This window comes from Nesoenas mayeri (assembly GCF_963082525.1).
Source record: "Nesoenas mayeri genome assembly, chromosome: 3".
NCBI lineage: Eukaryota > Metazoa > Chordata > Aves > Columbiformes > Columbidae > Nesoenas > Nesoenas mayeri.
The window spans coordinates 63,473,430-63,483,050 of record NC_137544.1 but is presented as its reverse complement, the minus strand read 5'-3'; the positions used below and the strand labels follow the sequence as shown (position 1 = coordinate 63,483,050).

Sequence of the window (9,621 nt, the reverse complement as noted above, 5' to 3'; positions counted from 1 at the left end):
ATAATCCTGGCAGAGAGTGCTTGGCTGCGCCACCAATAAATCAGCAGCCGTGAAGGATTTTCTCTTTGTAAGTCACTTTTCATTTCTCGCCATGCCTATTGATTTTTGTCTCCTCTTTTTCGGCCAGCCCGGCCCTGACAGCGCCCAGCTCGGCATCCTTGCGGTCCCCTCGGGTTTTGCTGCCAGGGGAGGGAGCGGCTCCTCCCTCGGCGGGGAGGTGCGGGAGGGGAGCCGGCACCGGGGTCTCCGCTCACTCGCTCCAGCTCCGCGCCCGAGGCGGACCAGCCGCGCATCCCTGCGCCCCCGCGCTGCTCCGGCCGCCCCCCGGCGCCATGCCGGGGCCGCGGGCAGGCGGGACGGCGCGGCGGGGCAGCGGCGGCGGAGTCCCCGGGGTCTCCGCGCCCGAGGCGGTGAGTGCGGCGCTGCGGGACAGGGGGTACGGAGCGGGGCAGGGCCGGGTCGGGGTGGGGGCGCGGGGCTACACCCCGCCTTCCCGGGTGTTAAAGGTGATGCCGGCTGCTGCTGCGGGTCGTCTGAGGATAGCGGCTGCCGAGGAACTGCCCGGGTCTTTGAGTCTGGTCTTGAATTTGGCTAAATGCAAAACCCGAGACTTTTCTTGCGTAAGTCTAGAAATACCCTCCCCAGGGCACTGGGCCAGTCCTGTATTGTTGGGCTTGGCAGGTTCGTGCTTCCAGCCCTGGACCACAGAGCACTCATTATCCTTAGAAAGAGGCCATGGGAGTCGTTAGTGTCAGGGTCAGGTTATCAGCGGTCCGGCACACGTACAGTCCCTCATCTCTTGCCAGAGACAGAGTTTGGAGAGACTGCTTGATGGTATCACTGCATGGTCAAACTGCTCAGACACCGCTTTAGGGCAAACAGAGCCCTGGAAAGCAGAGACACAAAACAAACCAAAACCCCCAGACACAGGTTAATGGATATTGGTTTAAATGAAACCGGAGGGTTTGTTGGCTGTATGTGTGTGATGGAAAAAGTTGAAAGAGGGGTTTTTGTTGTCATCATTGTTGTTCTTGTTGTGGAGAGGTTTAACGTCATTGCAAGAGGCATGTTTCACATTAGTGCATGCTGTGAATCCTGTCCCACAGCACCTGGTAGTCTGGTGTGAGCCCAGGACCAAAGCCTGGTCCCTGGGGGGGTCTCAGCTGCAGCGACCACTCCTGTCAGCAGAGAGAGGAGCCCCGACTGCCAGCCCATCGATTGCGAGGCCAGAAGGGAGTGTTACATCATTTAGTCTGACCTCAGGCAGGAGCGAGGTGCTGGCTGACAAACAAAAAGAAAATTGCTGGGGACTGAATCTCCGCACTGAGATACAGTATTTCTTTGTGACATTGTCCACTTTGACAAATAGGATCTTCCACAAAAAAAGGTGATTAGTGGCAGGGACTCTCTGCATGAATTGTTTACACAGAAATGCATGGATCAAAAGTAGAAGCTTCAGAGCTTCCAAATATAAAGTCTGGAAGTGTATTTTACATGTCAGTTGATCTGGTTTTCCATTGTTCCTCCTGTTCTTCAAAATTAGGACTGCTAGCAGAAACAGACTATTTTCCGATAAGAAAGAGCTTAACCCCAAAAAAGAGATAAGAGGAAAAAAGGCAACAAATAATTGTTACATTTTGTTCAAATTTGTCTATAGAAACACTGTAAAACCCCCTGATTTCTGACAAACATATTTTTCTCTCTCTTCTTCCTATTTCTTTCTTTTTTAACCTTCTACTTCTGATGAGAAAATAGCAAAGAAACAAACAGCAAAAAGTAGGTGATTATTTAGCAGAGGAATTTGGGATGCTGACTGCCCTGAGATCAGTTTTTACTTTACTTAACTTTTTTGTTTCAAAAGTAACTCTTCAATATGCACTGAAAAAATGCTATTTTCTTTAGAAATAACACAGCCACAGCACTCACACAGATAGCATGGGGCTGGATCCATCTTACTGCACTTTGACATTCAGTCTTCACTTCCAGTTTTATGGATCTGACCCCCTACTATTTTAATTAAGCCTGGTACTTTTTCAGAGTACCGATGGTCTCTGAAAGCAGAACAAGACTGTACCGAGTTAGGCTCCTCGAAACTTATATCCCACCTTTTCCAGTGCTAACAAATGTACATAAACCCTTTGCAATGGCACAGGAGTGGAGCGTCACAGGAGTGCCAGGCTGTATGGGGACATGATCCCCAGAGACAAGAAGGGTGAATTGCCTCCCCAGCCCCATGCATCTATCAGTCCAGTGCACCATCTGCCCCAAACCGGTGGGTCCCCTAGGACCTTGAGAAATGCGTATCTGCTGCAGATAATCACGGGTGGCTGGCTTGCGTGGTGTGGCAGGAAAAGGGATGATAGTGTTTGTAGTTAATGAAGTCCAGTCCAAAGCTGCATCCCGCAGTAATTTATTACCTCAGAAAGCAGGGGTACGATGCCAGACAACTAAGTGGCCCTGTGGGAGGGAAGGACACTGGGAAGGCAGGACCAGGAGGGTGGGAAGATGAGGTGGAGGAACTGTTCAGTGCCACCACTGCTGGGGACAGCAGCAGTGATCAGCAGAGCTTGTGGGAGGCATTTGTCACAGCTGGCTCTTAGAGAGCCTGCAGCAGGGCCCCTGCTGGGGATCTAAATCACACTGATTGCGCAGTCAATAAAGAAAATCTCATCAATCACCATAACCAGGCTGTTGGCTTTTAAATTTCTTCAGATAAAAATCTGTTTATTGCTGTGTTGTTAGAAGTTCAGAGTACCTGCACTGATTCCAGCAATGTTAGTAGCACAGAGTTGCTTTGGAAAAGAGTTTTAATATAGACCAGCTTGAGGCAAACACCAGTCTGTTTTTTTCCATATAAGCCTGGAGCCACTCCTTGGGATGGCCAGCCTATTTTAGAGGAGCCAGTCTCTACCCACACTGATACAGCTGAGACCAGAAAACATTCCCTGCCTGTCTGAATGAGCCAAACCAACCCCTCTCCCTAAAGGAGTACCTGCAGGGCAGGTCTCATGGACGGTGGTGGGGCAGCAGGGCACAGGACAAGTCCCGGGGGGTACAGAGGTGCCCTGGCCCATGTGGGACAAAGGAGTCAGCTGATGCCACCCATCTGTGTGCCACTGGGAAATATTCACCGAGGGCTGCCTGTCCAAAATGTCAGCACTGAGACTGGCTGCAGAAACTGCCGTGGCATGGTCCAGTCAGTTTATGTCTACAGTAGTAAATTAAGCAGCACTTGAGAGTCCTCCTTGGCACTGCAGCATAACTATCTATAATCACTATAAAGTATAGTATCATGCACAAACTCTCAGAGTCTGGTACCAGTTTGACCCATGCCAAATAGCAAGGCCCTGCTCAGCTCCTGCCTCTGAGGCAGCAGCACCTCAGGCCATCTCCAGTGGGGCACAGAGCCCTGCCTCGGGGTGGACAAAACTGGCTACTGTGGGTCCAGCCTGAGCTGTGGCACCAGCAGCACCTGCAGGCAGTTTGGTTTGGCAGCGCAGCGCTGCCTTGGAGAGCGTCAGGATGCTCCTGTCCTGTGTCGCCTGCTCCAAGCCCTTCCTGCTCCCTTGCAGCCATGGGAGCTCACCTGCCTGGCTTATCCCCTTTCCTCCTTCTTCTACTTCCCTTACCCTTCCTGAATGACACCAGTTATACAGTGATAACAAGATTTGGTCCCTTGCTTCTATCACCTCGGTCACCCTCATTACATCCCCACCTCATCCATTTCCACAGTGCCCACCTGGGCAAGACCCCTGTGCTGTGGTGTTTGTACAGCTGTGGCTGCACCCACTCACCTCCCAGTGGGAGGGAACCAGATCCTTCCCCTTCACAGATGGGCAGGGGGCTATGGGTGATCATGACTCAGCTGTGGTGACTGCTGGGGGGTTGAGGCTTGGCCATGCTGGGGGAGAGGTGGTCCCCATGGCTTTTGTCCCCTCCTTGCTGCTGGCCTAGGGCCAGAGGAAAACTGGAGGAGAGGTCCAGGCAGAAGCTCATTTAAAGGACTCATCCCCCTCCAGGAGCTCCTTTTCCTCCCCTTTGGTGGTCCAATCTGCTGGGGTGCTCACAGCTGCCCCTTCCTCACTGTCCTCTGCATGTGCACATGAATAATGTGGCCAGGGAAAGGAAAATCTCTGGGAATTTCGATGTGTCCCCTGGGAAAACCTCACTGAGGAAAGACAGCTTTACCTGCCAGCACACATCCTGGAAACCCCCTGGGACTCTCCTCTCTGCTTCTGCTGTCTCCTGAGGTCTGATTTAAATGTGAACCATGTGAAAATTCTGTGTTCCTGCCAGTGACAGATTATTTCAGGAGGAGGAAGGATGTGGGTTTGCTGTTTTCATGAGGACATTCACCTGGTTCATCCTTAAGGATTATAGAAGTAGGTTTGTAGTTGTGGAGGCATTTCTGAAAGTCCCAAAGAAATAAAAGTCCAAGGTTTTAGGAAGAGGTTTAGTTTTCAGCTAGTGCTGGCATTGCCGGCTGAAGAATCTGGCTGCCTAAAAGTCTGTCCAGATGGCAAAATCATGTGCCTGTATATCTCTGAAGGAGGTAGCACTTCAAAAGGCTTTCTGAATGAGTAAAACCAAGTGATGCATTTGTGCCTGTAAACCAGCAGCGCATGGTTAGCCCATCCAGGGAAGAGTGGCGAAACTATGGATTTTCAGGTTTTTTGGTGGAGTGCTTTGAGCTAATAAAGGAGTTTTGACTTCTCTGCCTGTTTCAAAAAGCAAATAATTCGGTGCCAGGGTTTTTCAGCACTCTCAGTACCCTCTATCCCAGCTCAGCCTGCAGAGCAGTGGGATACTTTTTAGGTTTTCCTTCCTGTTTTCCTGCTTATGGTCAAGTCTTCAGGCAGGTCTCCCTGTGCTTGTCTGGGATGAAGCCCTTGCATGGTGCAGGTAAGTGATTTCATTAAGTGAATGGCTTCCAGTGCATCCAAAATTCTGCAATCTGCAGATGCCATCCTTGTCCTATCTGTGGTGTGTCTTGGAATGAAAGCAGGTTACAGGCTAGAGTAAGAAGGGCTGGAGTTTAACTTGTGGCAGACACTGTGGTATTCTCCACAATGCAAGAAAATATTTCTGTTAAGTGGAGGAAAACTCCCGAAGAGAGAAAGTATGATGTAATTGATAGTCAATACTGGCATAAACGGGTTTAAATTCTCCCAGCTCTTAGAGCACAGGGCAAAGTTAATTTGGCTTCTCTGTGCCTGCTGCAGTCTTTCAGTAAAAATCATATGTAAATTTTTCCCACCGAAGTAGCAGCAACACTTGTGAATAAAGTCTTCTGCATGACATAACATAATTCAGTTCAATAAATCAAATGAAAATGACCATCCTCTCCGTGTAAGTTAAAGACGTGGCAAACTGACAAAATCTGGCGGGTTTAATCTGTCCATGTCCAGGTTTTGCACCACCAACCCAACATCGGCATTGCCCACCTTTACTGGCTTTCTAAGGGATTTCCAAAGAGGGCAGGGAGGTTTTACTGGGGATCGCACAGGGGGCTGGGGAGGGGACAGGGTCCCCAGTAAAGATGCCCAATAACTGTGAGAAGCATGAAGGCTGGAGATGGCTCAGCAGTCCCGCGGGGCTAGTGGGAACTTCTCATGGAGCTCTTCTTGCGCTGATGAGGACTCAGGCCAGGAAGAAAAAATAGACACCCCATGTGGTAGCTTTTATGCAAACTCTTCTAATAAGGCATTAATTTAATTTCTAAAACCATAAAAATGGAATGCACTTTCCATGTGGAAATAGCCAGTTCCAAGCTCCTGGACCCTGAAGAAATTTATTACTTTTATCTGAAACACATCGCACGCATTGGATTGATCCTCCACATCCCGGTACCTCTCACTTCCTAGATTTAGTTATTCTCTACTGAATCACAATAGAAAACTTCTCACCCTGTTCAGATAGGATTTGTTTTCAATTCACTGAGAGGAGAATCCATCACCTAGAGACCTAAGGAAGGGAATAATTTGGAAGGACTTCTCACTTGTCTCAGCTGGCAGCCAGTGTGCTCTTTCTGCAGGTGATAGACACCAGAGCTGTGTGAATCAAGGAAGATCTGCACCCCACCCCTGCTGCTGGGCCCAGGGCCCTGCTTCCCGCATCTGCAAGGAGGTAGCAAGCTACCACTGATTCTGTCCCTCACCCACACCTGGTCTGCTCAAGCACATAACCCTGTTGCAAAGCATGGTGGCTTCTGCAGGACCTGCCATGGCTCCCCACCCCATTGGGGGGACACTTAGGTTCATGCCTCAGCCTCTCAGGAGACTATCCAGTATCACATCCCAGAGCCAGGTCTCTCTCTCTCTGCTGTCTGGAGCAAGAGGAAGAACATCAGGTCTGATATTTTCACTGGTGCCAAAATGTGCGTGTGTGTACATATGTAACTTGAAACATATTGCTCATTTAATCTTTACTATATGCGCTTGGTAGATGAAATTGTGGCAATTCTAGAATGACAGGAATAGCAGTAACAGAAATAATTTGCTTTATGGTGGTTCAGGGAGAGGAACAAATTTGTTCTTCCTGCAGTGCAGTGCTCTTTCTTTGCCCTCCTGGTGACACATCAATCCAGGCACCTGGAGCATCACGTTGGCACCAGCTGTTATCCCCATCCCCACCCCAGGCGGCACTCAGGAAGGTAGAGTTTCCCTGAGCATCTTCCATCCTCTCTGCAGAGATTGTGCCTCTGGCTGCCCCTGGGTGGGTTCTTAAAGGGTTTCTGACCAACCTCTCGGTGCCACTTGCTGGCAGACATTGCACCAGATTAAGAAAGTGGTCTCTGTCCTCCCACCTGCAGCTTGTTTGGGAGTCTGCCCTGGACAGTCCTTGTGGGTTTGAACAGAGGCAGGATGACAGACAGCACTGACAGTTTTGTAAGCTGATATGGTCAGAGCTCATGATACAAGGGAGTAAGCTGGGAAGAAAACCTGGGTCAGCATTCATCCTCCCTTCCCCTGCAGTATGCAGCTGTTTCTATCACTCTGTCACTAGACTGGTGATGTATCCTGATGCTGTAAAACAGTGATGGACAGACCATGACCCCCACATGTACCGTATTTTAAAATGCATCTGGAGGACTCTCCTGAGCTGGAGCCCTGGTGGGCTCAAGCATGAGGACAACACCCTAGAGCATCTTAGGAGAAAAAACCTTTCTCAAAAACACGTTTAACTCTGTGTGCTCTGCAGTGATCACCATGACACCAACACGAGCTTTGTCATGTACTGACCTTTTGTCAAGTAGCTGACTTCAGAAGAACTTCTGGTAATAATGAGTCAATGTTTATCAAAGAAAGAACCTGTTGCTCTGATACAGACACGTGCACAAAAATCAATTTCAATGTTAATTTCTTTGACTTCCAGTTGTGTATTTTAAGGTATTTGTCAAAAGTAGGCAGCAAAAATGGCCGTGATAGTACAAGGATCGACAAGATCGTTGCATTGAGAAAACAGCTTCTCTGCAGGTATGGAGCAGTGTCAGCTACTCCTGTCACATAAGCTCCCACACGCAGAGATGACACAGGAGTAAATATACCAGTGTCAAACTGGTATAAACCAGTAGTAAATATACCAGTGTCAATCCTGTCTTTCACTGTTCCTAGCAGAAAGGGGTATTCTAGCATCCCACCACACTGCTGCTTCACGGCCGTGTGTGCCAGCACCTTTCCCTGCAGTGAGAGCGAGGTGACTTCTCCTGCTACTGCTTCATTTTTCTCTGCTGATAACACCCAGGAGCATCACTCATCTCCTCTGGGAAACTACGTTTGCTTTGGGTTACACAGGTCAGGGCACCATAGGGGTGGTCTCAGCCATCTCGACTCGCCATCACCCTTTACAGGGCTTGGTCCCTGACACCACCAGGTGGTGCCTCCAGCTCTGCTGCGTGTTGCACAGGTGCCCACCCTTTACGCTTGGCTGGTTTGCACTGACTTGATGACATTTTGGTTTCTGCCCCCTAGGAAATCAACCAAGTTCCTTGTCTTACCTCCAGCTTTGGCAGCAGTGCTTGGTGCACACACACACACGCACTGTCACCTTCTTCTCTGTGACTCCCCACAAAGGCTGAGGCCACTTTCCCACTTCACCCAGGAGAGAAGATTTGCAGACACAGATCGTAGGGCTTGTTTGCCATTTGTAAATCCCATGGAGTTGTATGCTGCTAACAACTTTCAGGAGTGAAAGTTGGGAGTTAGAGGTGGAAGCTGCTGAAATTCTGATCAAGTTGGCACAAAGTTTCAATAAAAAGCAGATGGCATTTTTTATCATTCTTTTTCCACTCAGTAAATGGGGCCAAATGTTCAGAAAATTGTCTGCAAATATATCACCCTGCTTTTCAAGTATCTCAAAAAAATACTGCAAATATGACTTATATAAGACAGGCATACCCCATAGGGTGCTAATCTGTCCTTTATTGGTTTCATGTCAATGCTTGGCAGCAAGGAGCCATTTCTTGCCTCTGATGCTCCTCTGCTGTGTTGCTCGTTCCCAAAATAGCCTCATTTCCTGGCGCTTGTGCTTGCGTTCAGATAGTGAGTGGCCACACAGAGCCCTTCGTCCCAAAGTACAGATTTGAGGGATTTGAGGTCTTTAAGAGGCAGGCAGCTCCCCCGTGGATTTACAGGAGACACCTTACCCATCTCTAATTGAAGCCAGCTTGGTTGCCTTTGCAGGGCACCCAGGTTGCCCCTGGGAGCTGAGCTGGGCTCACTGAAAGCAGCCTCCTCTCACCCTGTGTTAGAGCTTGGAGGTCTGTATCCAAGCCGGCTACTCCAGGGACCTTTTATAGACAGTGGAAGTGCCCATGTCTTCCCACTGCCCATAAAAGGAGCTCAGGGGGAGAAGCCCCCATGCAAATGCTGGCACTGAGGGTGCTCTAGTTTGGGCAGACACCCACCAAGGTGCCATGCCCAGCTGGCTCTGTGAGGCAGTGGCTGCTGTGCCGACCAATGTGGGGCCTGGAGCCCTGCCACTCAAGGGGAAATTGGGCAGCATCCAGGAGTTAGAAGCACAAACTGACTTTATCCTCTTCCCATACACACTTCGTAGCAATGACTCCTTTAAATGCTCAAATCCCTCATCTTGGCAGGAACTTTGCTGGATGGTGGAAAACAATAACAAATCAATTTCTCATTTTCAGCCCCTCAAGACTGTCCCTTCCCGCCGGAGTTCAGCACCATCGCTGCTATTCAGCAAAGGTTTGAGCAAGCCATGGTTGCCTTCAGCCAGGTATGTACATCATGTGCCATATATACAGTGCCTGCACAGATGTTTAATGCCCAGGTGCAATGTGCTATACCTTGGCTTGCCCATGTATATATCATATGGTGTCATTGTCAGTGTCCTACACTAGAGAACCGCAGGCAAGTTGCAGATGAGAGATTGTACATGTGGAGTCCAGAGAAGCTGAGCTGTCAGAGTTGTGGGTGCAGAGCAGGAGCTGATATGGTAGAGGAGATGGAGGGGAAAGGCAGTGGGAACTGCACCCCCTGGCATTGCCCCCAGCTGCTCTTCTCGCCCTCCTACCAGGCCTGTGTGAGCCCAGCAGGAGCTCAGCCTCTTTCTTCCAGCTCTCCCACTCCATGACAAGAGTGCCAGTGCTGGCTCTTTGTT

The 9,621-nt window shown here is 49.7% G+C and overlaps 1 protein-coding gene across 1 annotated transcript in view; it reads left to right on the top strand.

The window, feature by feature from the left end:
• Window positions 1–332: 332 nt before the first annotated feature.
• TAGAP (T cell activation RhoGTPase activating protein) overlaps window positions 333–9,621 on the top strand; it is a gene marked incomplete at its 5' end in the record, with an annotated part of 53,533 nt that continues 44,244 nt past the window's right edge. Inside the window, 2 exons of the mRNA XM_080342214.1 lie at window positions 333–410; window positions 9,149–9,237. Of these exons, the coding sequence (XP_080198340.1) occupies window positions 333–410; window positions 9,149–9,237 (167 nt within the window). The remainder of the gene's footprint in view (window positions 411–9,148; window positions 9,238–9,621) is intronic.